General features: G+C 45.7%; 1 protein-coding gene across 4 annotated transcripts; it reads right to left on the reverse strand.

Moving 5' to 3' along the window:
- Window positions 1-1,081: 1,081 nt before the first annotated feature.
- On the reverse strand, window positions 1,082-18,560 carry CLNS1A (chloride nucleotide-sensitive channel 1A). Of its 4 annotated transcripts, none has more exons than XM_058186551.1 (7): window positions 18,367-18,558; window positions 15,667-15,803; window positions 13,407-13,511; window positions 12,049-12,159; window positions 6,598-6,771; window positions 4,065-4,138; window positions 1,082-1,845 (listed from the first exon to the last, which is right to left on the reverse strand). In XM_058186551.1, exons 1-6 carry the CDS (start codon window positions 18,483-18,485, stop codon window positions 4,071-4,073), a joined length of 714 nt encoding a protein of 237 aa, XP_058042534.1. In that variant the 5' UTR covers window positions 18,486-18,558; the 3' UTR covers window positions 1,082-1,845; window positions 4,065-4,070. The 4 variants fall into 4 exon arrangements, with proteins under 4 accessions (XP_058042534.1, XP_058042531.1, XP_058042533.1 ...); XM_058186548.1 differs by having other exon boundaries at window positions 13,407-13,514; window positions 18,367-18,556; XM_058186550.1 differs by lacking the exon at window positions 4,065-4,138 and adding an exon at window positions 2,890-2,963 and having other exon boundaries at window positions 13,407-13,514; window positions 18,367-18,555.
- Window positions 18,561-27,543: the final 8,983 nt, after the last annotated feature.

The following is a 27,543-nucleotide window of genomic DNA, read 5'->3' on the forward strand; positions in this document are numbered from 1 at the left end:
TCTTAGTTCCATAATCATTTGCTGCATTTCACATAATCAGATAGTCCTCGATTTACGACCATTCATTTAGTGACCGATTGAAGGTCACTCAACGAAGAGTTTATGAAGACAGAACGAGGGCGCTAAAAAAAAGGGACTTACGACCGTTTCCCACGCTTATGGCCTTTGCAACAGCCCCGTGGTCATGGGATCATAATTCGGAGCGACTTGGCGACTGGCTCGCATTTATGACGGTCTCGGGGTCACGTGGTTCCCCTTGCGTGACCTTCTGACAAGCAAAGTCAATTTGGGAAGGCAGATTTTTTTTTTGTTTGTTTACATTTATACCCCGCCCTTCTCCAAAGACTCAGGGCGGCTTACATTGTGTAAGGCAATAGTCTCATTCTATTTGTATATTTTTTACAAAGTCAACTTATTGCCCCCCTCAACAATCTGGGTCCTTATTTTACCTACCTTATAAAGGGTGGAAGGCTGAGTCAACTTTGAGCCGGGCTCGAACCTGCAGTAATTGCAGGCTTTGTGTTCTAATAACAGGCTTCTCTATTGCCTGAGCTATCCCGGCCCCTCACTTAACCCCCGTGTTGCTAACTACATCCTGAGCTGCACATATGGGAAAGTGCCAAGCTTACAACTGGTTGCTGAAATGACCAAAGTTACAACAGACCCTCCTGTCCCCCAAGGTACTTAAGCGCTGGTTCTGATGGCCACAACCCAAGAGTCATGCAACTGCATTCCGACAACCATTTATGGCCCTTTGCAGCATCCTGCAAACTCCTTAACCACAATTGATAACATTTTTTGTTGAAAACCCGTTTTTTTTACTTCTGGGTTTTGCCAAACTCGCCCCATAGCGGACATCGGCTCACTGGAAAGTTTGCTTTACGAAAACAAGGCCATAAAGTCGGGTCTACTTACCTGGCGACCCACCTTATGACGATCACGACTTATGACCGTAAGCGAAAGACTGCCTGTACCGTGGCTACTATAGAGATTGAAATAAAACACCAAGATAAACACCGGTAGCTTTTAGCCTGAGCAGAAATGTGGAAAAAATGGAAGTTGCAATAAGGAAGCTAAGCCGTAAGGTACAAAAATCATCTTTATTCAACCACTTCATTTTCATTTATAGCAGAAATAACAAAAAGTGTTTTATCTGGAGCGCAGAACCGTCTGCTTCGATGCCAAAATGGGCCCTTAGAAACACCATATAAGATTCTCGGAGAGACGGAGTCAATTCTCTGCAGGGTTCCCACAATTTCCTCGACTTCGCCCCTCTGTCGTAACACTAGTCACCTTAGATAATAGCATAATAAAATTCCTGTTGTCTGAACTTGGCTGTAGACAAAACAAGCATTAAAACATACGGGAACGATCCCTGGAAACGCCTAGAATTCTGTTCTAAGTTACAATTTTATTCCTTGCCCTCTAGTACCTACAAGCGTGTCCAATCTTTTAAGATTTGTGGACTTCAACTCCCAGAATTTAAGACTTTGAGACGTTCAACAGCCAGAATTCCCCAGCCAGCGTGGCTGGCTGGGGAATTCTAGGAGTTGAAGTCCACTAGTCTTAAAAACTTGTTGAAATTGGACTTCTCTACTCTAGTATATCATGTAAAAGGCTCTCCAATTGTAAGCCATAATTAATTCTCCGATCAGAGCCAAGATATAAATTCCCCTTTTGTGTGTGTTGCGTCTATGTGTATGCAAAAAAAAGTCAAATCATGTTTTATAAGCACAGCTACAAAACCATTTACAGTCTTCATGTTTGGGTCTAACAGTGGAACTGTGTTCATTCTTGTAACCTGGTCCATCTTGGGGAATTCTGCTTTGAAGACGCCAAGAGAATCTGAAAGACAGAAGAAGTTGCATTTTAGAAAAAGGAAGGAAGGAAGGTAGGTCGGTAGGAAGGAAGGAAGGAAGGGAAAGAAAGAGAAAGAAAGAAACAGACATAATAGGAAGGAAGGAGGGAGGGAAGGAAGAAAAAAGGAAGGAAAGAGACATAATAGGAAGGATGGAAGGAAAAGGAAAGAAGAGAGATAATAGGAAGGAAGGGAAAGGAAAGAGACAGGAAGGAAGGAAGGAAGGAGGGAAGGAAATGACAGATTGACGGTGGGAGGGAATGAAGGAAGGAAGGAAAGGAAAGAAAAAGAACGAAAGAAAGGGAAGGAGGGGAGAAAGAGAAAAAAGAAAGAAAGAAAGAAAGAAGAGAGTGAGACATAATAGGAAGGGAGAGAGAGAGAGAGAGAGAGAGAGAGATGGCTTCTGTCTCCCAGCAATTTACCTCCTTGCAGCAAACCGCCCATTTCAGCTTCAGCATAACCTGATTAGCCCAAGCAGCTGATTGTCGGTTGGATCAGCCTCCCGACCTTCAGCTGTTTCAGGCTGCAAGGATTGCCATGGCCTATTGCCGCGGGGAGGCAAATTGCTGGGAGGCAGAGGATTTTTTTTTCTTGTGCTAAGCAGGCTGTGCTGAAACTGAAACTGGCTGTTTGCTGCAAGGAGGAAAATTGCTGGGAGGCTGAGGTAGATTTTTTTTCCCCTTGTTTTCCTCCCCCAAAAAGGTAGGTGTGTTTTATAGTCCAGAGCGTCTTATACGCTGAAAAATACGGTAGGTGAAAACCGCGAGAACTTTCAGAGTCGGTTTTCACCAAATACGTGCCAATATGATGTATTCGATAAACTGTTCTTTGAGGAATCTACCTGCCTCGGAGTTCTGCTTTCAATGGGTGCATTACTTGGAACGCTAACAGGATTCACTTAACGACTGAAAAGCAGAGGGTTAGGGTTTTTAACTAGATTATCTGTCCAAACTGGATGTATTGTTCTGAGCTAAAGCCAGAGGCTCAACGGGAGAAATAATTAGAAGGGTCAACCTGGCCATCGTTCCTACCTTCCTTTAATGATCAACATCGGCATCTTCAAACTGTCCCGTAACTACTGGGGCCGCATCGACTTCCATTCCATCTGAAAGCAAAAATAGCAATGGAATTGTCATGCCCCTGTCGGAGTCTAAATCATGAATCTCGAGCCAAGCTTCCAAAGAAATCCAGTTATTTATTGGGAGCTTCATGTCGGCACGTTCCCAAATGAAGCCAGCTCTGACCTTACGTAATTTACGCTCCAATTATGACCCTGTTTTCTCCCCCTCCCCCCCAGGGAGTGTCATCAATCACATTCAGTTGTAGGTCACTCCCCTCGGCTGCTGTAAGTAACCCTGAGATACAGCCTTTAGAGAGATAAGCGTGGAACAGAGATGAGAGGGTGGCTCAATTGGCCTTGGAGGAAACTGGGGGATGGCAGACTCAGTCCGGGCAAGGCTTTTCAGGATTAGAAAGGCTTGTAGATAGGGAGAAGCAGGAGAGGCAGAGCTCAGGTGAAGAGCAAGGACCACCCCCTCCTGATCCTAGAACAAGGAGAGAAGAGAGAGAGAGATAGATGGCTTCTGTCTCCCAGCAATTTACCTCCTTGCAGCAAACCGCCCATTTCAGCTTCAGCACAACCTGATTAGCCCAAGCAGCTGATTGTCGGTTGGATCAGCCTCCCGACCTTCAGCTGTTTCAGGCTGCAAGGATTGCCATGGCCTATTGCCGCGGGGAGGCAAATTGCTGGGAGGCAGAGGATTTTTTTTTCTTGTGCTAAGCAGGCTGTGCTGAAACTGAAACTGGCTGTTTGCTGCAAGGAGGAAAATTGCTGGGAGGCTGAGGTAGATTTTTTTCCCCTTGTTTTCCTCCCCAAAAAAGGTGCGTTTTATAGTCCAGAGCGTCTTATACGCTGAAAAATACGGTAGGTGAAAACCGTGAGAACTTTCAGAGTCGGTTTTCACCAGATACGTGCCAATATGATGTATTCGATAAACTGTTCTTTGAGGAATCTACCTGCCTCGGAGTTCTGCTTTCAATGGGTGCATTACTTGGAACGCTAACAGGATTCACTTAACGACTGAAAAGCAGAGGGTTAGGGTTTTTAACTGGATTATCTGTCCAAACTGGATGTATTGTTCTGAGCTAAAGCCAGAGGCTCAACGGGAGAAATAATTAGAAGGGTCAACCTGGCCATCGTTCCTACCTTCTTTTAATGATCAACATCGGCATCTTCAAACTGTCCCGTAACTACTGGGGCCGCGTCGACTTCCATTCCATCTGAAAGCAAAAATAGCAATGGAATTGTCATGCCCCTGTCGGAGTCTAAATCATGAATCTCGAGCCAAGCTTCCAAAGAAATCCAGTTATTTATTGGGAGCTTCACGTCGGCACGTTCCCAAATGAAGCCAGCTCTGACCTTACGTAATTTACGCTCCAATTATGACCCTGTTTTCTCCCCCTCCGCCCAGGGAGTGTCATCAATCACATTCAGTTGTAGGTCACTCCCCTCGGCTGCTGTAAGTAACCCTGAGATACAGCCTTTAGAGAGATAAGCGTGGAACAGAGATGAGAGGGTGGCTCAATTGGCCTTGGAGGAAACTGGGGGATGGCAGACTCAGTCCGGGCAAGGCTTTTCAGGATTAGAAAGGCTTGTAGATAGGGAGAAGCAGGAGAGGCAGAGCTCAGGTGAAGAGCAAGGTCCACCCCCTCCTGATCCTAGAACAAGGAGAGAAGAGAGAAGGCGAGAACAACGGAGACTGAGCGGGTTACGAGGGAGGAGAGTGCCCGGCCCCCCTTCACTAGGCACACCTGGGGCCTGAGATGTAAGGAGGTGCCGGTGGGAGGCCATTTGTCAGGAATAAGCATTGAATCTGGGGAGTCTCGTGTGCGCTTGCCGACGCCCGGAGATTACTGTGCTCTGTCTTGTGGGGCCTGCCCTGTTTGCCTGCTTTGCTGAACTTCTTGCCCTGGTTACTGTTTGGCTAACCTGGCTTACTGGACTACTCGTAGCCAGAGGCTGCTGAAGGTGCGTGCAAGAGCTTTGCTCCAGGACTTGTAGTAAACGTGGGGAAATTTGGAAGCGTAGTTGGAGCAATAAAGGGGAGTTAGACCTGTTTCCTGGCTGTGTTGCTTTCATGCCATGCCTGGGTCATCACAGGAATGGAGCTACTACGGATAGTTCTTGTCTTACGACCTTTCGTTTAATGACCATTCGAAGTGAGACCGGCCCTGAACAAAGTGACTTATGACCATTTTTCACACCTACGAAAATGTCGCAACATTCCCGTGGTCACGTGATTAAAATTTCGGATGCTTGGCAACTGGCATGTACTTATGACGGCTTGCAGTGACCCGGGATCAGGTGATCGTCTTTTGCGATCCCCAGATCCTCAAAAGTCAATGGGGAAGGCAGATTCACTTAACCACCATGCCCATCACCTAACAACCACAGTGATTCGCTTAACGACGGGGTCAAGAAAGGGAGTAAAATGGAGCAAAACTCACTTAACAAACGTCACCCGTAACAACAGAAACTTTGCGCTCAATTGTGGTCATAAATCAAGGATGATCTGTATTGGTAGTCCGTGATTAACAACCAGCTACTTAAAGGTAAAGGTTCCCCTCGCATATTATGTGCTAGTTGTTACCGACTCTAGGGGGCGGTGCTCATCTCCGTTTCAAAGCCGAAGAGCCAGCGCTGTCCGAAGACGTCTCCGGGGTCATGTGGCCGGCATGACTCAACGCCAAAGGCGCACGGAACGCTCTTCCCTTCCCACCAAAGGTGGTCCCTATTTTTTCTACTTGCATTTTTTTACCTGCTTTCGAATTGCTAGGTTGGCAGAAGCTGGGACAAGTCACGGGAGCTCACCCCGTTACATGGCGGCACTAGGGATTCGAACCGCTGAACTGCCGACCTTTCGATCGACAAGCTCAGCGTCTTAGCCACTGAGCCACCGCATCCCTTGACACCAGCTACTTAGGGGTAGGTAAATGCAGATTATTTGAGAAAATAAAAAGGAATGTTAAAGGCAGCAAGTAACTTCCGTTCAAGAACCTTCTGTAAATTCCGTCCACTTGTAGGGCACAGCAAAATCAGGTAGTCCTTGACTTAATAATCGTTCGTTTAATGACTGTTCAAAGTTACACGGGCCCTGAAAAAAGGGACTTATGACCGTTTTTCACACGCATGACCACTGCCATATCTCCGTGGTCCCGTGATCAAAATCCAGACATTTGGCAACTGACTCATATGTATGACGGTTGCAGTGTCCTGGGGTCCCGTGATCCCCTTTTATGACCTTCTGGAAAGCCAAGTGAATGGGGAAGCCAGATTCACTTAAACAACGGTGTTATAATCTTAATGACTGCAGTGATTCATTTAACAACCGTGTTATAAATTTAATGACTGCAGTGGTTCATTTAACAACCGTGTTATAAACTTAACGGCTGCAGTGAATCACTTAATAACCATGTGATAAACGTAACGACCACAGGGATTCACTTAATAACCGTGTGATAAACTTAACAACTGCATCCCAATCCGTGTCATCGGATGGAAGCGGAGTTAGTTGAAAACGATCAGGCAGATTTCTCTACTACTCGACACAAGAAGAGACTTGTGTCAAACGACAAAAATCGCTTGCCGAGTTTGGAGGCGCCTGCCTTAAATCCCGACCGGCAACAGCCCTTCAAACATTCCAAGATCGCTCAGGAAAAGCCGCAAGCTGAGTTCGTACCTTCGAAGTCCCTCAGAGTATCTTCCGTTCGCACCCCAGCCATGTGGTACTGAGTGCTTATAGACTGGGCCAGCATCCCCTCCAGCCTCTCCAAGGTCGCCTGACCCTCGGCTGTTAAACGCGACAAGCCTTCCTCATACGTGTAGAAGGACGGGATATCGCCTTGGCCGATTTCTGTGCCAAGAACAAAATCCAAAATGCAGGTTAGCCTTAAAAGCAGGGGTCCCAAACTTGTGGGCCGCGGCCTAATTAGTGGGTGGCCGGCCAGAGTGTACGCGTCCATATGGCCCCGCTTGTACGAGCTGTTGTGGCCTGTCGTGCCGCGGGACCCTCTGGCAGCTGACTCAGAGGCAGTGGCGTGGGAGTCAGGGTTCAGCATCCAGACAACCTGAGAGCTCCAAGGGGGAAAAGGGAAAGGAGCTGTTAGATAGAGAGAGACAGACAGAGGCATCCGTCAGCCCTTAGATGGAGAGTCAACAGCCCCCAGGTCTGGAGGTGGCTGATGAGGAAGAGGAGGAACAGCTGGGTCCAGTGCCTGACGTGCGGATACGCAGAAGGCAGAGGAGAGGAGAGCAGTGGAAATCTATGGGCTGGTCCTTGGGACAGAAGAGCCACCACTGCTAGCGAAGCCCCACCCTAGCTCTGGAGATAAAAGGCAGGGGGCGGAGATGAATAGGTGTGGCAGACAACTTATTCATCTTTCCGGCCAGGCGGCCTTGGTTAGCCTGCGTTGAGGGAGAAACTTTTTGCCGGGGTTGCCAGCATTCCTAATTAAAGGAATCTTTTGAGTTCACTTCAGAGGGTTTGTCATGTTTGGGGAGCTGGGTCAGAAAAAACTGGCTGGGGAATTCTGGGGATTGAAGTCCGCAAGTCTTAAAAGGCCTGTCAGCCGCCGGCTCCTCCAGGAGCTGAATCAGAGGAGGAGGAGGAGGGGTGTGGGAGTCAGGGTCGGCATCAAGGCAACCTGGGAGCTCCGAGGGGGAAGCGGGAATGGAGCTGTCAAAGAGAGAGAGGGGGGGAGAGAAACAGAGAGAGAGAAAGAGAGAGAAAAAGAAAGAGAGAGAGAGAAAGAGAGAGACGGACAGAGGGAGAGAGAGACGCACAGAGGGAGAGAGACACAGAGAGAGAAACAGAAAGAGAGATAGAGAAAGAGAAAGACGGACAGAGAGAGAGAAAGACAGAGGGAGAGGGAGAGAGACAGACAGACAAAGAAACAGAGAGAGAGAGAGAGAGAGAGAGAAAAGAGAGTTTTTCTAAGTCACCCAAATTTTATATTTTAAATTGATTTATGGGTTTTAAATTTTTAGTAAATTTTAGAGGAATATTTTTATCTATAAGTAGCCAAATTAAATAGGTTTTTAAGGGAGGAGGGAGTTTTGAGAGAGAGAGAGAGAGAGACCAAGGTGGAGCCTGGACCATCCGTCAGCCCTAAGATGGAGAATCAACAATTATTATTATTATTATTGGAGAGGAGAGAGAGAGAAGAGGAGGAAGAGCTAGGTCTAGTGCCTGGCATGCGGATGCACAGAAAGCAGAGAGGAGAGCACTGGAAATCTATAGGCTGATCCTTGGGACGGAAAAGCCACCGCTGCTAGCAAACCCCCACCCAAGCTCTGGGGATAAAAGGCAGCGGGCGGAGATGAATAGGTGTGGCAGACAACTATTCATCTTCCGGCCAGACTTGTTAGCCTGCAGTGAGAGAGAAACTTTTTGCCGGCGCTCCTAATATAGGAATCTGTTAACTTCAGAGGGTTTATTGTTTGGGGAGCTGGGTTAGAACACGAGCATTGCCGTAGGTGCTGGCGGTCCCATTCATGCGAGCCTCATTGCTCGCAGCCCCAGTCACACAACTGTCGTGTGAACGTCCCATAAAATCACCCCCTCTTCCCCCCCCCTCCCACTGCTCTGGGCCGCCAATCCGAAAAGTTTGGGGAACTTCTGCCTTAAAAGAGAACACAACAGGGTCTGGTCACGCGATCAAACTTCAGATGCTGGGCAATTGACTCGTATTTATGACGGTTACAGTGTCCCGGAGTTAGGCGATCCCATTTTGCGACCTTCGGATAAGCAAAGAAAATGTTGGATAACCATCTGTCTGAGATGGTGTAAGGTTTCCTGCCTGGGGAAGGGGTTGGACTAGAAGGCCTCCAAGGTCCCTTCCAACTCTATTGTTATTATTATTATTATTATAAAGTCAATGGGGAAGCCGGATACACCCAACAACCATGTCACTAACTTAACAACCGCAGTGATTCGCTTAACAACTGTGGCAAGAAGGGTCGTAAAATGGGGCGAAACTCACTTAACCCGCTCAGTGACAGAAATTTTAGGCTCCACTATGGTCGTAAATCCAGGACTACCTGTATTACTTTCCAGGAATTATTTCAGTAAGTAACCTGATTCTATTACATATATTTGTTGTGGCAGCCGGTAAGCTAATGGCGCAGTCATTAAGCAAAAATCACAGTCATTAAGTGAACACCGCAGTCGTTAAGGAAGTCTGTTTTTCCCAATTGACGTTGTTTGCCAGAAACTGGAAGTAAACACCAGAAAGCAGTAAAACAACAAACAAAGTCACATGACCTTAGAGCAGGGGGAGTCAACCTTTTTATACCCACCGCCCACTTTTCTATCTATGCTAGTAGTAAAATTTTCTAACCGCCCACCGGTTCCACATTAATGCGCCGTGTATCGTCGTCTGCGCATGCCTCTCGCAGATCGTGGATTGGGTTTGGGGGCGGGCACGCCGGCTACCAGCTCTGCTTGTCTGTTACAGCTGGGTGGTGCGGGGAGGGGGAGATGCACGAGCTATTCTGGGACGAGGCTCTTTTGTTTGCGGTCGCACTATAGCGCCATTTAGTTTCACTTACGTAACGTGAACTAAACTTGTGCGCGGGCGATACAAAGAGTATCTTTTCAGAAATTTAAATCGTCACGGGGAATTTTATGAAAACCTAATGAAAATGCTTTTTAAATAATGCTGATTTTTTTTTAAAGTCAATTAAATTTAAAAAAAGGAAAGTGCTTCAGTATCGGATAGAACCCCTACCGCCCACCATGAAAGCTGGAACGCCCACTAGTGGGCGGTAGGGACCAGGTTGACTACCACTGCCTTAGAGCATGGCAAACGGCCATAAATGCAAGTCAAGTGCCCACAATACGATCACATGACACCCTCCTGGACCAAGGGGGCGTTCGGAAACGTTCAAAGAGGTCATAAGTAGCCTCTGGGAAAGGCTACTTTCTCCTACTCTGGGAAAGTCCGTAACTTCAAGCAGCGAGTAAGCGACCAGTCATTAAGTGAGGAATACCTTACAGAGTAAAACTATGATTAATCAATGAATGACTATGGCAGGGGTCTGCAAACTTGGCTCCTTTAAGAATTGTGGACTTAAAAGTGTAGCAAAGCTGGCTGAGGAATTCTGGGAGTTGAAGTCCACAATTCTTAAAGGAGCCAAGTTTGCAAACCCCTGGTCTATGGAGATTCTCAAGACATCCGGGTTGCGGTTGTCTCAAAGGTGCTTTTTTTAAAGAGGCAAGTGGACTTCCTTTGTTTTTCTCTGAAGACGTTTCGCTTCTCATCCCGAGAAGCTTCTTCAGCTCTGACTGGAGGGTGCGGAATGGAAGGATTGATCCTCCTTGCAGACAGCTGTTTGTTTGCATCCTTTTTAGAGAATCGTTGAGGCCACTTGTTGAAGTTTGTCTTGTTGAGGTTTGTCTTGTTGAGGTTTGTCTCAAATCGTTGAGGTTTGTCTGTGTCCTCAGGGCTACCTGAGTAGCGCAAATTGAATCTGGAGCAGTGGTTCTCAACCTTTATAGTGCTGCGACCCCTTTAATACAATTCCCCACGATGTGGCGACCCCCAACCGTAAAATTATTTTCGTTTTGAATTGATCGCGCCTGAAGCCGTCTTGGCTAGCGATCTGAACTGCTTGCGATTGCCTTGAGGACGGAGGCATTAAAGCGGAGACTCCTCCCCTATTAAGTTTATGGCGCCTGAAGCCGTCTTGGCTAGCGATCTGAACTGCTTGCGATTGCCTTGAGGACGGAGGCATTAAAGCGGAGACTCCTCCCCTATTAAGTTTATGGCGCCTGAAGCCAGACTAGGCTAGCGATTGGGAGTGATTGCAGCTGGCTTGAGAGGGAGACATCAGAGCAAAGATTTCTCTCTTTTTTAATTCATCGCGCCTGAAGCCGAATCCGGCTAGCGATTTGAAGACCCTGCAGCTGGCTTGTGGAGTCAACCATTGGAGCGCGATTCTTCGACTCGCAAGTATACTTCCCATATTTCCGATGGTCTGAGGCGACCCCTGGCAAATCGTCATTTGACCCCCGACGGGGTCCCGACCCACAGGTTGAGAACCACTGATCTGGAGCCTTCTTGGAACTGCCGAAGGGATTGTCTTGTGGAACTCTGCTTTCTGTGGGATATTTCTGCAGTTTCAAGAAGACTCCACAAACTCATTTGAACCACTCAGGTGACCCTGAGGACACAGACAAACCTCCAAGGGGCCTCAAGGTCTCCCTAAAACCGTGATACCCTCTCTGTATCCAGGTGGTACCCTCTCTGTGGGCACACAAGGCATCATCTCAGCTCAGCTCTGCTGTGCATGTGCGGGCGCCTACTGCCGGCCGGTTGGTCTGCCGGTCTCTGCCGCGCATATACGGGCGGGCCGCATGCGGGGGAGGGGCCCACACATGCATGCACGGGGTGGGGTGCGCATAGAGGTGCATGCACGGGGCTGCCCGGGCATTGCATTTTGGGGGTTTGGGCACTCGGTATGGGAAGAGGTTAGCCATCACTGTTCTCAAAGGATGCAAAGGACCAGCTGTCTGCAAGGAGTATCAATCCTTCCATTCCCCACCATCCAAGTCAGAGCCGAAGAAGCTTCTCGGATGAGAAGCGAAACGTCTTCAAAGAAAAACAACAACAACAACAACAAAAGAAGGAAGAAAGTAGGTAGGCAGGTAGGTAGGTAGGAAAGAAGGGAGGGAGAAGAAGATAGAGGGTTAGAAAGGATGGTAGCGAGAAGTGGGAAAGAGGTGGGGAAATAGGAAAGCGAGGAGAAGGATAGTGGGGAAAGTCGAAGAAGGATGAGAAGGGTAGAAAGGATTAAGGGAGGGAGTGGCGGTCGAGCAGCCCTGATGGAGTATAATTTGAGTATAGGATCGATTGTTGGATAAGTGATTGTATTGTACACTGGTCAAATTGTGGGAATTATTATGGAAAATAAAAAAATTTTGCTCTGGAAAACAACAACAAGAACAACAACCAGAAAATCCAGTTGCCTCTTGAAAATAAAAGCTCCTTTGAGACATTCATCAATGAACCTTTTTTTTTTCTTTTCGGCTTCTTGGTAAGGATACGAAACTGCCCGTTAATGGGACCTGTACTTGGATCAAGGTCAATGGGAAATGGCGGCAGGTCAGGCGAATCCAAGCGCCACTCACCGTGAGCCTCGACGTCATATTCCTCGCCATCGTAATTGCTATCGGAGTCTTCGTCCTCCGGGTCGGGGTGCAGGGCCTGGCATTCGCACATGGCGGTGAACATGGCTTCCACTAAGGTTAAAAACACAAGCGCAAAATTGACTTCACTCGGCGACCGCTCCATTGAAGGTCTTTCGACAGGCGCTTGGCAACTGGTGTTTTGTGTTGACGAGGGTTGCCGCGTCCCAGGGTCACGTGATCACCTTTTGTGACCTTCCCAGCTTGCTTCCGACAAGCAACGTCAATGGGGGGCGGGGGGGAGCCAGATCCGCTTAATGACCAAACGATTCACTTAACAGCTGCAGGGATTTGCTTAACAACTGTGGCAAGAAAGAGCGTAAATTTTGGGATCGCTATTCACTTAACCACTTAGTGGTGGAAATTTGGGGCTCCGCTGCGGTCGTAAGTCGAGGACTACCTGTACTTGCTCCTGTGACCTTAAAATCCACAAAGGAGGAGGATATAGCATTTGCTGGCCAGTGAGATGGGTGCCAGCATTATTCTGAAAAAAACAAGCCATTCGGTGCAGTGGTTAAGGCATCGGCTAGAAAGCAAGGGAAAGGTGAGTTCTAGTCCTATTTTAGGCATGAAAGCTGGCTGGGTGATTCTGGGCCAATCACCAGGAGACCTTGAGTTCTAGTCCCGCCCTAGGCATGAAAGCTGGCTGGGTGACTTTGGGCCAATTACCAGGAGACGGTGAGTTCTAGTCCTGCCTTAGGGAGGAAAGCCAGCTGGGTGACTTTGGGCCAATCACCAGGAGATGGTGAGTTCTAGTCCCGCCTTAAACATGGTTTTTAGTCAGGGTTTTATTATTATTTTAATTAGTTTTAACGTTAGCCAAAATTGAATTAGATTTTTATAGCGTCTTTTAACTTTATTTATTAATATTGTTTTACGTTGGCTGTAAACCGCCACGAGTCCTTTGGGAGAAGGGCGGTATAGAAATTTAATTAAATAAATAAACAAATAAAATAAAGCCAGCTGGGTGACTTTGGGCCAATCACCAGGAGACGGTGAGTTCTAGTCCCCGCCTTAGACATGAAAGCCGGCTGGGTGACTTTGGGCCAGAGTCTCTTCCAACTCACCTCACAGGGCTGTTGTTGGAAAATAGGAGAAAGGTATACTGGTTTATGTTTGCTGCTTTGAGTTACTTGTGAAAATAATAAAGGCGGGATATGAATGAATGAATGAATCAATGAATGAATGAATGAATCAATCAATCAATGAATACATATGGGCTTGACTTCCTCCATCCCTCACCTCACCCAGGATATATTCCCCATGCCAAAACTAGTGTGATCTTTTTCTTTCCTACTTACATGCTGATTTGTCGCTGGGTACAAATCGGAATTCGGAGATGGGTTCAAACTCATCGTCGCTCTCCTCTTCTCCCTCCTCCGGAATGGGATTTTCTCGAGATTCTTCTACTAAGAAACCAAACATGAAGATGCACATCAAGGAGCCTGGCATTCCCGCCTCACTTCTCCAAGGAAATAGGACCACCTGGGAACTCCTGCTGTCATTTCCAGCAAAGGGATAATCACTAAAATCCAATTAACCGGGTGTAACTTACACAATTTTTGGTTTCTAATGTAAGAAATGAAAGAAAAAAGGGAGGGAGAGCAAGAGAGAAAGGGGAAAGGGGGAAAAGGGGGAGGGAGAGAGAATGAAAGGGAGAGAAAAAGAGAAAGGGGGAGGAGAGAGAATGAAAGGGAGAGAAGAGAGAAAAAAGAGAAAGAGAAAGAGAGGGCAGAAAAGAAAAATTCAAGAGAATAAAGAACTAGAAAAAAAGAGAAAGAAAGAGAAAGGAAGGGAGGGAGGGAGGGAGGGAGGGAGGGAGGAAGGAAGGAAAGAAAGAAAGAAAGGGAGAGAGAGAGAGAGAGAGAGAGAGAGAGAGAGAGAGAGAGAAAGAAAGAAAGAAAGAAAGAAAGAAAGAAAGAAAGAAAGAAAGAAAGAAAGAAAGAAAAGAGGGAGGGAAGCGAAGTTCCAAAGATGCTTTTTCAGGAGGCAACTGGACTTTCTTGTTTTTCTTTGAAGACGTTTCACTTCTCATCCAAGAAGCTTCTTCAGCTCTGACTGGATGGTGTGAAATGGAAGCTGGAGAAGCTTCTTGGATGAGAAGCAAAATGTCTGTAGCAATGGTGGCAGGTGGTTCGGAGAACCGGTAGCAAAAATCCCTGCCCGCCCCCCATGCCCAGCTGAGCTACGCGATCGTCAGACCCTTTTTTTTAAACTTTTAAAAGCATTTTTTTAACAACCACTTTGGCCAAATAGGTTGTAAATAGAATAGAATAGAATAGAATTTTTATTGGCCAAGTGTGATTGGACACACAAGGAATTTGTCTTGGTGCATATGCTCTCAGTGTACATAAAAGAAAAAATACCTTCATCAAGGTACAACATTTACAACACAATTGATGGTCAATATATCAATATAAATCATAAGGATTGCCAGCAACAAGTTACAGTCATACAGTCATAAATGGAAAGAGATTGGTGATGGGAACTATGAGAAGATTAATAGTAGTGCAGATTTAGTAAATAGTTTGACAGTGTTGAGGGAATTATTTGTTTAGCAGAGTGATGGCCTTCAGGAAAAAACTGTTCTTGTGTCTAGTTGTTCTGGTGTGCAGTGCTCTATAGCGTCGTTTTGAGGGTAGGAGTTGAAACAGTTTATGTCCAGGATGTGAGGGATCTGCAAATATTTTCACGGCCCTCTTCTTGATTCGTGCAGTATACAGGTCCTCAATGGAAGGCAGGTTGGTAGCAATTATTTTTTAAGAAAATGCTTTTAAAAGTAAAAAAAAAAAAGATTGCGCACCACAGCTGATCACCCCCCCTCCTGTGCACGCTGTTCTACTTACCTCATACCTCCTTTTGGTGTGCACTGCGCTCGCCTCACATTTGATGCATGGTGCGCACTGCGCATGCGCGCATAGTGGACATGTGCAGCCAGCATAGTGGTGCTAAACCAGTTCTGATTTCACCACTGCGATGGATGTTAGAGGCCTTGCACACCTCCATCTTCCGTTTGAGGATGCCCCACAGATGCTCAATACTGTAAGTCTAAGGCAGTGGTTCTCAATCTTTATAGTGCTGCGACCCCTTTAATACAATTCCCCACGATGTGGCGACCCCAACCGTAAAATTGTTTTCGTTTTGAATTTATCATGCCTGAAGCCATATTGGCTAGCGATCTGAACTGCTTGCGATGGCCTTGAGGACGGAGGCATTAAAGCGGAGACTCCTCCCCTATTAAGTTTATTGCGCCTGAAGCCAGATTAGGCTAGCGATTGGGAGTGATTGCAGCTGGCTTGAGAGGGAGACATCAGAGCAAAGATTTCTTTCTTTTTTAATTCATCGTGCCTGAAGCCGAATTCGGCTAGTGATTTGAAGAGCCTGCAGCTGGCTTGTGGAGTCAACCGTTGGAGCGCGATTCTTCGACTCGCAAGTATACTTCCCATATTTCCGATGGTCTTAGGCGACCCCTGGCAAATCGTCATTCGACCCCCAACGGGGTCGCGACCCACAGGTTGAGAACCGCTGGTCTAAGGGCTATTGCTAACTAGACCAACTTACCTTCAAACTTTGCATTCACCATGACGTACAAATGTTCCCACGGGTAGGTATTCAAGTCCCTGGAGATGGCATGTAAACTTATGATGGGATAGTCCAGTGAGAATCCAAGGCCTGAATCTGCTATCCATGACAGACGACTAAGAATACAAAGCAACACAAAAAAATAAGTTGGCTAAAACATATGAAGAACGGTTGCCGGAACTGGGTATGCCTAGAAGGACTAGGGGAGACATGATAGCAGTGTTCCAATATCTCAGGGGCTGCCCCAAAGAAGAGGGAGTCAAGCTATTCTCCAAAGCACATGAGGGTAGAACAAGAAGCAATGGGTGGAAACTGATCAAGGAAAAAAGCAACTTAGGAGAAATTTCCTGACAGTTAGAACAATCAATAAGTGGAACGACTTGCCTGCAGAAGTTGCGAATGCTCCAACACTGGAAATTTTTAAGAAAATGTTGGATAGCCATTTGTCTGAAATGGTGTAGGGTTTCCTGCCTCGGCAGGGGGTTGGACTAGAAGACCTCCAAGGTCCCTTCCAACTCTGTTATTATGTTATGTTATGTTATGATTCGATAAGAACAGAATTTTACCCCAACCTATTCATAAATCACAGTTCACATTGATCTGAGACCATAAGAATCACATATTTGATTCTTTTTTAAAGTTGCTACAGAATGAAACAGAAATCACAGTTCATCTGAGACCATAAGAATCACATATCTGATTATTTTTTAAAGCTGCTACAGAATAAAACCTGGATACAAGACACAGATGCTAATGGATACAGGAGGCAGGAGTATCAGTCGGGATTATACAGAAGAGGGATTCAGTGCTGGATCAGTCACCCTTTCTCGGGTCAACCCATCTCACAGGGTTGTTGTTGCGGAGAAAATCGGAGGAAGAAACTGTGTGGTGTACGTTCTCCATCTTGAGTTATTTATAAAAATAATAAAGGCTGGATACAAATAAATAAAAATCGGGGGAAAGTTTTATCCACCACTTTTTGAGTCCAGAAACATACTATGAAACCAATATAAAATAAAGTTATCCACTGGAAACTTATCTCAAACCACAGACTGTAACCATCTCAAACAGAAAGAGCCATAAGAAGGACGGGCTCGGCGATCTTTACTACTGTTGTGACCCAACAGCTAGGATCTCAGGCACACATCTTTAAGGGTTTACACATTTTTCCACATATATCCTGAGATCACTTATGGCCATCATCTCTACTGTAGCTTGAAGGCAGAAACAACCTGTGTTTCAGTGACATTTACACATGCCCAGCCCTCCAAGTCCAAAAAATAATAATAAATCCTCAGCCAGTAGAGTCGATTCTGGGAATTGAAGTCCCATACTTTTGCCAAGTTTGAACAATACTGGGTTAAACTGTAAGGAGGCCACATGCTTGGACATTATGAGCTTCAAATATATTTCTTTCTTTCTTTCTATCTATCTATCTATCTCTCTCTCTCTCTCCAATCTATTTTATATCTATATCTATATCTATATCCTATCCATCCATATCCCATCTATCTATATATCCTATCTATATCCTATCTACATCCTATGTGTCTATCTATACCCTATCTGTATCTTTATCTATGTTCTATCTATCTATCTGTCTGTCTGTCTATATCTATCTACTGTCGGTCTGTATCTACCTACCTACCTACTTTACCTACCTATCTCCAATCTATCTATACATCCTAACTATATCTATATCATATCTATATCTATATCCTATCCATCCATCCATATCCATCTATCTATATATCCTAACTATATCTATATCCTAGCTACATCCTATCTGTGTCTATTTATATCCTATCTATCTATATCCATCTATATCTATAGCTATGTTCTATCTATCTATCTATCTATCTATCTATCTATCTATCTATCTATCTATCTATCTATCTATCTCCAATCTATCTTATATCCTAACTATATCTATATCATATCTATATCCTATCCATTCATATCCCATCTATCTATCTATCCTAACTATATCTATATCCTAGCTACATCCTGTGTCTATTTATATCCTATTTATCTATATCCCACCTATATCTATAGCTATGTTCTATCTATCTATCTATCTACCTATCTATATCTATTGTCTGTCTGTCTGTCTATCTATCTACTGTCTGTATCTACCTACCTACCTACCTACCTATCATATCCTATCTATATCCATCCTGCCTGCCTGCCTGGCCCTTTTTATTTTTTACAAATCAACTCCAGGCAGGCGGAGAACATACCCAACATACTTTCTTCCTCCCATTTTCCCCACAACAACAACAACAACAACAACCCTGTGAGGTGGGTTGCGCTGAGAGAGAGAGAGAGAGAGAGACTGGCTCAAAGTCACCCCATGATCACAATTATTATTTGACGAACGCAATTAAGCGATCCAACAGTAGCCGGGGGCCCAGGTAGAAACGGCCTGCAGGGCGGTCCATTCTTGCTCCCTGAAACCGCAATGATATTGTGGCAGGAGGAGGTTTCTGAGCTGCAGGGCGCCCCATCTGGAGGGCGCCGGGTTGGAAAATCAGACCACGGATGGAAAAAAATCCACAGGCCCGGCCTCCTCTTCCTCCTCCGAAAAAAAGGCCGGTTTTCGGGTTATTCCTCCGCCCTTCCAGTGGCAGGCAGTTCCGCAGGTCTCTTCCTCGTGTATGTATGTATATAGGCCCTCACCTCTCCGCGATGTACAGGCTGCCGGTGCCCAGGCCCCGTCCCGCGAGCACGGCCTCCGTCTCGGGTTGCCGCAGCCGGATCCCCTCGCTCGGCTCCGGGATGCGCTTCAAGAAGCTCATCGCGAGCGCGAGGCCTACCCGGAGCAGGGAGACACAGGAAGTACAACCCCGCCCAGGCTGACCCCGGACGCTTCGCCGTTTCCTTCCGCCGTCACCATAGAGAGGAGAGGAGAGAGAGAACGCCCCGCGCGCCTATGGCTGTCACCATAGAGACAAGACCCGCTCCCCGGCGATTGTGGCGGTGTCACGTGACTTTCTCCCCGCCCGCTACTGCCTGCTATTCATCCCTTCCTCCCTCCTTCCCCCCTTCTATCATCTCTCTCCCTCCCTCCCTCTTTCTTTCCTTATCTATCTTATCCATCCATCCAACCATATCTATGTCATCTATCTGTCTTATCCATCCATCCCCCCATCCCCCCATCCCTCCATCTATCTATCTATCTATCTATCTATCTATCTATCTATCTATCTATCTATCTATCTATCTATCTATCTATCTATCTATCTATCCATTCCTCTTCCTCTCCATCCATATCTATCTATCTTATCCATTCATCCCCCCCCCTCTCTCCATCCATATCTATTTATCTATCTCATCTATCTTATCCATCCATCCCTCTATCTATCTATCTATCTATCTATCTATCTATCTATCTATCTATCCATCCATCCCTTTCTCTCCATCCATATCTATCTATCTATCTATCCATTCCTCTTTCTCTCCATCCATATCTATCTTATCCATCCATCCCCCCTCCATCCATCCATATCTATTTATCTATCTCATCTATCTTATCCATCCATCCATCTATCTATCTATCTATCCATCCATCCATCCCTTTCTCTCCATCCATATCTATCTATCTATCTATCTATCTATCTATTTATCTATCTATCCATTCCTCTTTCTCTCCATCCATATCTATCTTATCTATCCATCCCCTCCATCCATATCTATCTATTTATCTATCTCATCTATCTTATCCATCCATCCCCCCCTCCATCCATCCATATCTATCTATCTATCTATCTATCTATCTATCTATCTATCTATCTATCTATCTATCTCATCTATCTTATCCATCCATCCCTTTCTCTCCATCCATATCTATCTATCTATCTATCTATCTATCTATCTATCTATCTATCTATCTATCTATCTATCTATCTATCTATCTATCTATCCATTCCTCTTTCTCTCCATCCATATCTATCTTATCTATCCATCCCCTCCATCCATATCTATCTATTTATCTATCTATCTCATCTATCTTATCCATCCATCCCCCCTCCATCCATCCATATCTATCTATCTATCTATCTATCTATCTATCTATCTATCTATCTATCTATCTCATCTATCTTATCCATCCATCCCTTTCTCTCCATCCATATCTATCTATCTATCTATCTATCTATCTATCTATCTATCTATCTATCTATCTATCTATCTATCTATCTATCTATCTATCATCTATCTATCTATCTCTTATCCGTCCCTCTCTCTCTCTCCATCCATTCACCCCTCCCTCTCTCTATGTATCTATCCCTCTCTCCTTCCATCTATTCCTCCCTCCCTCCCTCCCTCCACCCCTCCCTCCCTCCCTCCATCTATCGATTCAAGCGAATAAAGGACTATATATATTGCAAAGCACGGACCGCGTTTACAATAGTGTTTTAAAAGGAGGGGATAAGAATTTGTGGGGAAGCCTGCAAACGAGGTTTAATTGGGACTCCCCGTGTCTAGATTAAACTTTTTTTGGGGGGCTGCAACCCCTCCAAATAGGGAACAATTCATTTGCCTTGGGTTTTTTAAAGACATCCAACAGATGGAGGTTTAAGGACAAGTAAAGGGATTGCTGCAATAGTGCTCCTTGATTTAGGACCACAGTCATGCCCCGGATTTACGTTGCTAAGTGAGACATTTGTGAAGCAAGTCCTGTCCCGTTTTATGACCTTTCTTGTCACCGTTTGTTAAGTGAATCACTGCAGTTGTTAAGTTAGTAACACGGATGTTGAGTGAATCTCCCTTCCCCCTTGACTTTGCTCGTCTCGCAAAGGGTGATCACGTGACCTTGGGACACTGTGACCATCATAAATGACTCAGTTGCCAAGCGCCTGAATTTTGATCATGTATCCATGGGGATGCTTCAATGGTTGTAAGTATGAAAAACGGTCATAAGTCACATTTTTCAGTGACGTTGTAACTGAACGGTCACTAAACTAACCTGATTTTAAGTCGACGACTACCTGTTAATAAGGCAAGCAGTCCGAACTGATGATTCATCCTCATCAGAATTGGAAGGGACCTTGGAGGTCTTCTAGTCCAACCCCCTCCTCCTGCAGGAAACCCTATACCATTTCAGACAAATGGCCGTCCAATCTCTTCTTGAAAACGTCCAGTGTTGGAGCACTCACAACTTCCGGAGGCAAGCCGTTCCGCTGATCGATCGTTCTCACCGTCAGGAAATATGAGAAAAACAAAAACGCCATCGCAACCTAAATGACATTTTAGTCCATCATAAACTCACAATGAGAATATATCTGCTGAACAAAACTCTGTACTGGCGGCAGGAAAGGCATCTGGCCATTAAACGCTCTGCTAGCTCCATTCAGTTGCCCAGACTCCCATCTCGCAAGGGATTGAGGGTGTCGTTAAAAGATGATGATGATAAACTAACTTCTTAGCTCATGGAAGGAAAAAACGCCCTTTGACGCTTGGGTGGAAACACCGTGGAAATGGATTATGGGCCATCGCATTGTCCACCGCGGCTGACTGTTGGGGGCGAGTCACTGGCCCCAACGGAAAGGGTGCGCAACTTGGGCGTTCTCCTGGATGGACGGCTGTCGTTTGAAGATCACTTGGCGGCCGTCTCCAGGAGAGCCTTTTACCAGGTTCGCCTGGTCCGCCAGTTGCGCCCCTTTCTTGACCGGGATGCCTTATGCACGGTCACTCATGCTCTCATCACTTCTCGTCTGGATTATTGCAATGCTCTCTACATGGGGCTACCCCTGAAGTGCACTCGGAGACTTCAGCTAGTCCAGAATGCAGCTGCGCGGGTGATTGAGGGAGCACCACGTTGCTCCCGGGTAACACCACTCCTGCGCAGTCTGCACTGGCTACCTGTGGTCTTTTGGGTGCGCTTCAAGGTTCTGGTTACCACCTTTAAAGCGCTCCATGGCTTAGGGCCCGGGTACTTACGGGACCGCCTGCTGTTACCACATGCCTCCCACCGACCCGTGCGCTCTCACAGAGAGGGTCATCTCAGGGTGCCGTCCGCCAAGCAGTGTCGGCTGGCAGACCCCAGGGGAAGGGCCTTCTCTGTGGGAGCACCTACTCTCTGGAACGAGCTTCCCCCCGGTTTATGCCAATTGCCTGACCTTCGGACCTTTCGCTGGGAACTGAAAACTTATTTATTTATCCAAGCGGGACTGGCCTGATTTTTAAATTCTAAATTTTAAATTTTAAATTGTAATTTTATTGGGTATTTTATATGGTCAATTGGACGGTTTTAATTTCGGCCTTTTATTGAATAAGTTTTTTAATTGTTATTTTAGTGTGTATATTAATTGTTTTAATGTAGGCTGTACACCGCCCTGAGTCCTTCGGGAGAAGGGCGGTATAAAAGTTTAATTAATTAAATAAATAATAAATAAATAATGTTGAGATTGCAACATTTACCCCTGCCTGGAATACCACCAGCAAAAGAATAATTTCTGAAATTATTCATTATTATTTATTACACCAACATTTCTGGGCCATGTTGAAAACAATGGTAGGCCAAGCCAGTCCCAGCTAATTTTAATCCAGATAGCTGTGTTTTTTCCCATCCAGAGTAAATTCTCCAGTGTGGTCAAAGATGGAATTCAGCCGGTTCGAATCGGTTCGGGCGAACTAGTAGCGCCGATGATCTGTTGACCCCGCCCACCCACCGCTGCTCTATCCTGTCCTTTATTTCCTGTTTTGTAGCTCATCTCAATCGCACGGCCCAGCTGATCATAATTTAATCAAGAATGTTATTGAACTTGGAGAATGGATTAGTAAAGTATCAAATTTAGCAGAAATGGCAAAAATTTCTGCCTACTTGAAAGATTGCACACAAGAAAAATATATTTTGGAATGGAGGAAGTGGATTGATTATATTCAAAATAAGTATCAGATTAAAAAATATCAATTAGTTTTTGAGTGAAGTTAGGAATTGCTATGTATTAGAGTTTAAGAAAGAAGGGAATTGATAGTGTGATGGTGTGAAATGGAATATGTTTTATGTTATATTTTAGATTATGTTTGTTAGTTACAATACCCTGTATTCTGTTCTGGGAAGTCTCGGGGAATGGGGGAAGGGAAGACTATAAATTGATTGGTTGCCATTGTACAGGAATAATGGTAGAATTAAACAAGTTGGAATGGTGTAAAGTCGGGACTGCTCGGTAACCACTCCCGAAGGGAAAGGGTAAGGAAAGAGGAGTAAAGAAGGAAGAAAGTAGGTAGGCAGGTAGGTAGGTAGGAAAGAAGGGAGGGAGAAGAAAGGATAGGAGGAGGAGAAGAAGGAGAAGATAGAGGGTTAGAAAGGTTGGTAGTGAGAAGTGGGAAAGAGGCGGGGAAGTAGGAAAGCGAGGAGAAGGAAGGTGGGGAAAGTTGAAGAAGGATGAGAAGGGAAGAAAGGATTAAGGGAGGGAGTGGCGGTTGAGCAGCCCTGATTGAGTATAATTTGAGTATAGGATTGATTGTTGGATAAGTGATTGTATTGTACACTGGTCAAATTGTGGGAATTATTATGGAAAATAAAAAAAATTTGCTCCCAAAAAAAAAAGAATGTTGTTGCATTACATTCTTGATTAAATTATCTTTCCATTGATATATAACTTTATGGTACTACTCAAAAAAAAAAAAAAGTGGTATTATTAGCTAGTTTTAGAAAGTACTTTCCCCCAAAAGGTTTCCACAATTTTGGCCACTACTGTAACACTGTAAAAAATAAAAGATGGTACCCCAGGCGCCATACTCACCTGCTTCACTTACGGGCAGCGGGATCACAGAATACAGGAGTCTTCGTCTAACAGTCACGATGGAGCTCAACATTTCCGTTGCTAAGCGAGGCAGTTCTTAAGGCCACTTTTGCACCTTTAATTCCTCTGCCTTTCAGAGAATTATGTATTTTTAAATGGTTAAACGTGCCAGTTAGATAGTCCTCGACGTCAAAGTGAGCCAAAAATTTCTGTTCCTAAACAAGACAGCCGTTAAGCGAGTTTTAGTTCATTTTATGACCTTGCCGTAGTTAAGTGATTCATCATCATTTAACGACCCCATCATCCCTTGCAGGATGGAGTTTGGGTAATTGAATGGAGCGGAGTGTTTCCTGACCAGATGCCCTTCCTGTCACCAATGCGGAGTTTTGTTCAGCAGATCTATTCTCATGGTGTCCAGAGAGAGAAATATCTACCTCTACCTAGGATGGAACTCACAGCCTCCTGATTGTGAGGCGAGAGCTCCACCTCTAGGCCAGGGGTCTCCAACCTTGGCAACTTTTAAGACTCGTGGACTTCAACTCCCAGAGTTCCAGCAAAGCTCATCAACAGCCTGAGTCATTTTGCTTTAACTACGGAAATACTGTTCAGGAAAACCATTTTTAAAAAAAGAGGGGGGGGGACTTTAAAGTTTTAAAAGAGGAAGGCAGAAATTAATGTTGTTGGAATATTTTGTGTGAAGTCGGAAAAAAAGAGAAAGGGAAAAGAAGAGAGCGAGCCAAATTTTCAAGATCGGTAAGTTGAGGGGATCCGGGTATTTTTGACGAGGTTATTTCCTGAAATCAGGTGCTGGGTTTAAAAGCAATAAAAATCAAGTTAGCAACAGGTTAACATCTCTAAAATGCAACTTGGTGTTAACGTAACAGGGCAGCCCAGGGAAGGAAACTTTTCACTTCTCAATGCAAAAAGTAAGGAAAGGAAGGTAAATGTTCCCCTCGCATTTATTTGCTAGTCATTCCTGACTCTAGGGGGCGGTGCTCATCTCCGTTTCAAAGCTGAAGAGCCAGCTCTGTCCAAAGACATCTCCGTGGTCATGTGGCCGGCATGACTCAACGCCAAAGGCGCATGGAACGCTGTTCCCTTCCCACCAAAGGTGATCCCTATTTTCCTACTTGCATTTTTTACGTGCTTTCGAACTGCTAGGTTGGCAGAAGTTGGGACGAGGAACGGGAGCTCACCCCGTTACACGGCAGCACTAGGGATTCGAACCGCTGAACTGCCGACCTTTTGACCGACAAGCTCAGCGTCTTAGCCACTGAGCTACGCATAAAATCGTTACGTTAGCGCTGAGAAAGGGAGATGGACAACTTGAATGTCCACATTTAATTGAATGGTTGTTGTTTTTTCCTAGCAGCCCACGGTGCACGCAAAACAAAAAAGGAAACACAGCAGCACCTGTAGGGAAGTGGGAGACAAGAGCCTCTGTGGCTCAGACTGGTAAGACAAGTCTGTTATTAACACAGCTGCCTGCAATTACTGCAGGTTCTAGTCCCACCAGGCCCAAGGTTGACTCAGCCTTCCATCCTTTCTAAGGTAGGTAAAATGAGGACCCAGATTGTTGGGGGCAATAAGTTGACTTTGTATATAATATACAAATGGATGAAGACTATTGCTTGACATAGTGTAAGCCGCCCTGAGTCTTCGGAGAAGGGCGGGATATAAATGCAAATAAAAAAAAAAGATTGCAATTCTTTGAATGTTTATTAATTGGCAGACAAAACACTTCTGGTCAACTTGTCCCAAAAGTGCTTTTTCTCAAGAGGCAACTGGACTTTCTGGGTGTTTTTTTTTTCTTTGAAGACGTTTCGCTTCTCATCCAGAGCTGAAGAAGCTTCTCGGATGAGAAGCGAAATGTCTTCAAAGAAAAACCAGAAAGCCCAGTTGCCTCTTGGGGAAAAACAAAAGCACCTTTGGGAAACCATGACCCTGATGATGGAGAATCTCCATAGACATGCTGGTCAACCTATTTTCCAAAACACCTGAAGGCAGGACAAGAAGCAACGGATGGAAACCTTATCAAGGAGAGAAGCAACCTAGATATAAAGGAGGGATTTCCTGACAGTGAGAACCAGTGGAACGACTTGCCTCCAGAAGTTGTGGTTGCTCCAACACTGGAGGTTTTTAAGAAGACATTGGACAACTGGTACAGGGTCTCCTGCCTGAGCAAAGGGTTGGACTAGAACAGGGGTTTCCAACCTTGGTCCCTTTAAGACTTGTGGACTTCAACTCCCAGAGTCCCTCAGCCAGCAAAGCTGGCTGAGGGACTCTGGGAGTTGAAGTCCACAAGTCTTAAAGGGACCAAGGTTGGAGACCCCTGGACAAGAAGACCTCCAAGGTCCCTTCCAGCTCTAGTCTGATTGATCTCCATACTTACGCTCGTGTTTCACGTCGTATCCCAACGCAGGTATACCTGAAGACCTGTAACACTCCCTCCCAGAAAAGTCTTAATTTATAAAAACCAGTTACTAAGCGATACCCATGAAATGAATATTTAAAAAAAGCCTAAGACGCCAACGGCGGTTAAAATCTGCTAGATTATCTAGAGCCGTGATGGCGAAACTATGGCACACAGACCCCACTCTGTGGTTCCCGGTGTGCCAGCTGGTCTTCACGTGCACTGCAGCACTGGAAAACCACCTGAAAACTGCCAGAAAAACAGCCCCCCCCCAAAAAAAACCCCCAGGCTGTTTTGGGGCCATTTTCAGTCCGTTTTTTGGACCATTTTCAGGCGGTTTTGGGGCCAAAACAGCCCAGCCTGAAAAAGGCCCGAAAAACAGCCTGAAAACAGCCCCAAATCTGGCATGAAATGGCAAAAAAAAAAAAAGGGGGGCCAAAAAACAGGTAAGCGCGCACCTGCCAGGTGGTTTTCAGATTTCCAGCGCTTCGGCGTGCACACATGTGCACAAATCCACGTCTGTTTCGGTTTGGCCACTCGGTGCCGAAAAGGTTCGCCATCACTGATCTAGAGAGAAGTAAAACTGCAACACACACTCAAGCACATGCAAACACACACTGTTGTGGCTCCCGCCCCCAAACCTGGCCCAATGCCTGAAAGTGCCTTGGAGCCGGCCCTGTTGCCAAAAAGTGACTCGGAGCCGGGCCTGCTGCCAGAAAGTGATTTGGACAGTGAGGGGGAAGGGCCGTCAGGACTTACCTCGGAAGCACCGGCCTCCCTGGATCAGCTCCAGGAGCCAGGAGGAGGCCAAGTGAAAGAGATAACGAGGCCTCCTTCTCCTGACTCTTCCCCCCCCCAGGCCACGCCTGCAGACCCAGCTGACAGCAATCAGGCTTGGCTCAATCCCAGGTTTCGTAGGCAGGAGAGAAGGGAACAACAGAAACAGGGGAGGGGCAGGCCTAGGAAGTGCTGAGTCATGGAGCCACACCCCACAGGATATAAAAGGCAGCAAGAGCTGGTGTGTCTCTTTGTATCAGGCAAATCCACGGATTGACTAGAGCTGAAGGTTGTGACTCACCAGCATTGTGGAAGATAATGAGGGCTCTTGGCAGACGCTGGCTCTTTTGCCGCCAGAGCTGATAAGAGCCGGCTAATTAAGCCATCGTTCAGACGGAGGCGAGGAGGCACAACACACACTTTCTAAACAGAAAAATCTCCCACAGAAAAGCAAAAACCCATTAAACCCTGCTCTATTTCCGTACTTCAATTTGAAGCAGATCTCGGGAATGCCGCAAGGGTTTTGAAAGCTGCCGGGTCTTTCTTGTCACCGACAGCTGAAAATGGTCGCAAAGTTTGGGCTACGAAATCTCTCCCGGGAGTAGTTTATTGTACACAAGAGAGCAGCCGAGGAATAAATATGTAAAAAGCAAACTGGTACCCTTCCCAATAGTGCCGTTTCAAACTCCGGAAAGCTCATGAGAGTTTACACGGTTTACTGTATGAAACACTTTTAAAATATGTTTATTGGGGGGGAGAAAGGGGAGACCATGAATTAAAAGACGATGCCAAGAAAAACGTCTCGTGTTTTTTTTTTCCCGTGAAATTTCCTCCAAAATCTGTCCACTCTGCTAAATAATATTCCAGATCTTGTCAACAGTTGCTTTCTTTCTTTCTTTCTTTCTTTCTTTTTCTTTC

Source organism: Ahaetulla prasina, chromosome 5 (genome assembly GCF_028640845.1).
Source record: "Ahaetulla prasina isolate Xishuangbanna chromosome 5, ASM2864084v1, whole genome shotgun sequence".
NCBI lineage: Eukaryota > Metazoa > Chordata > Lepidosauria > Squamata > Colubridae > Ahaetulla > Ahaetulla prasina.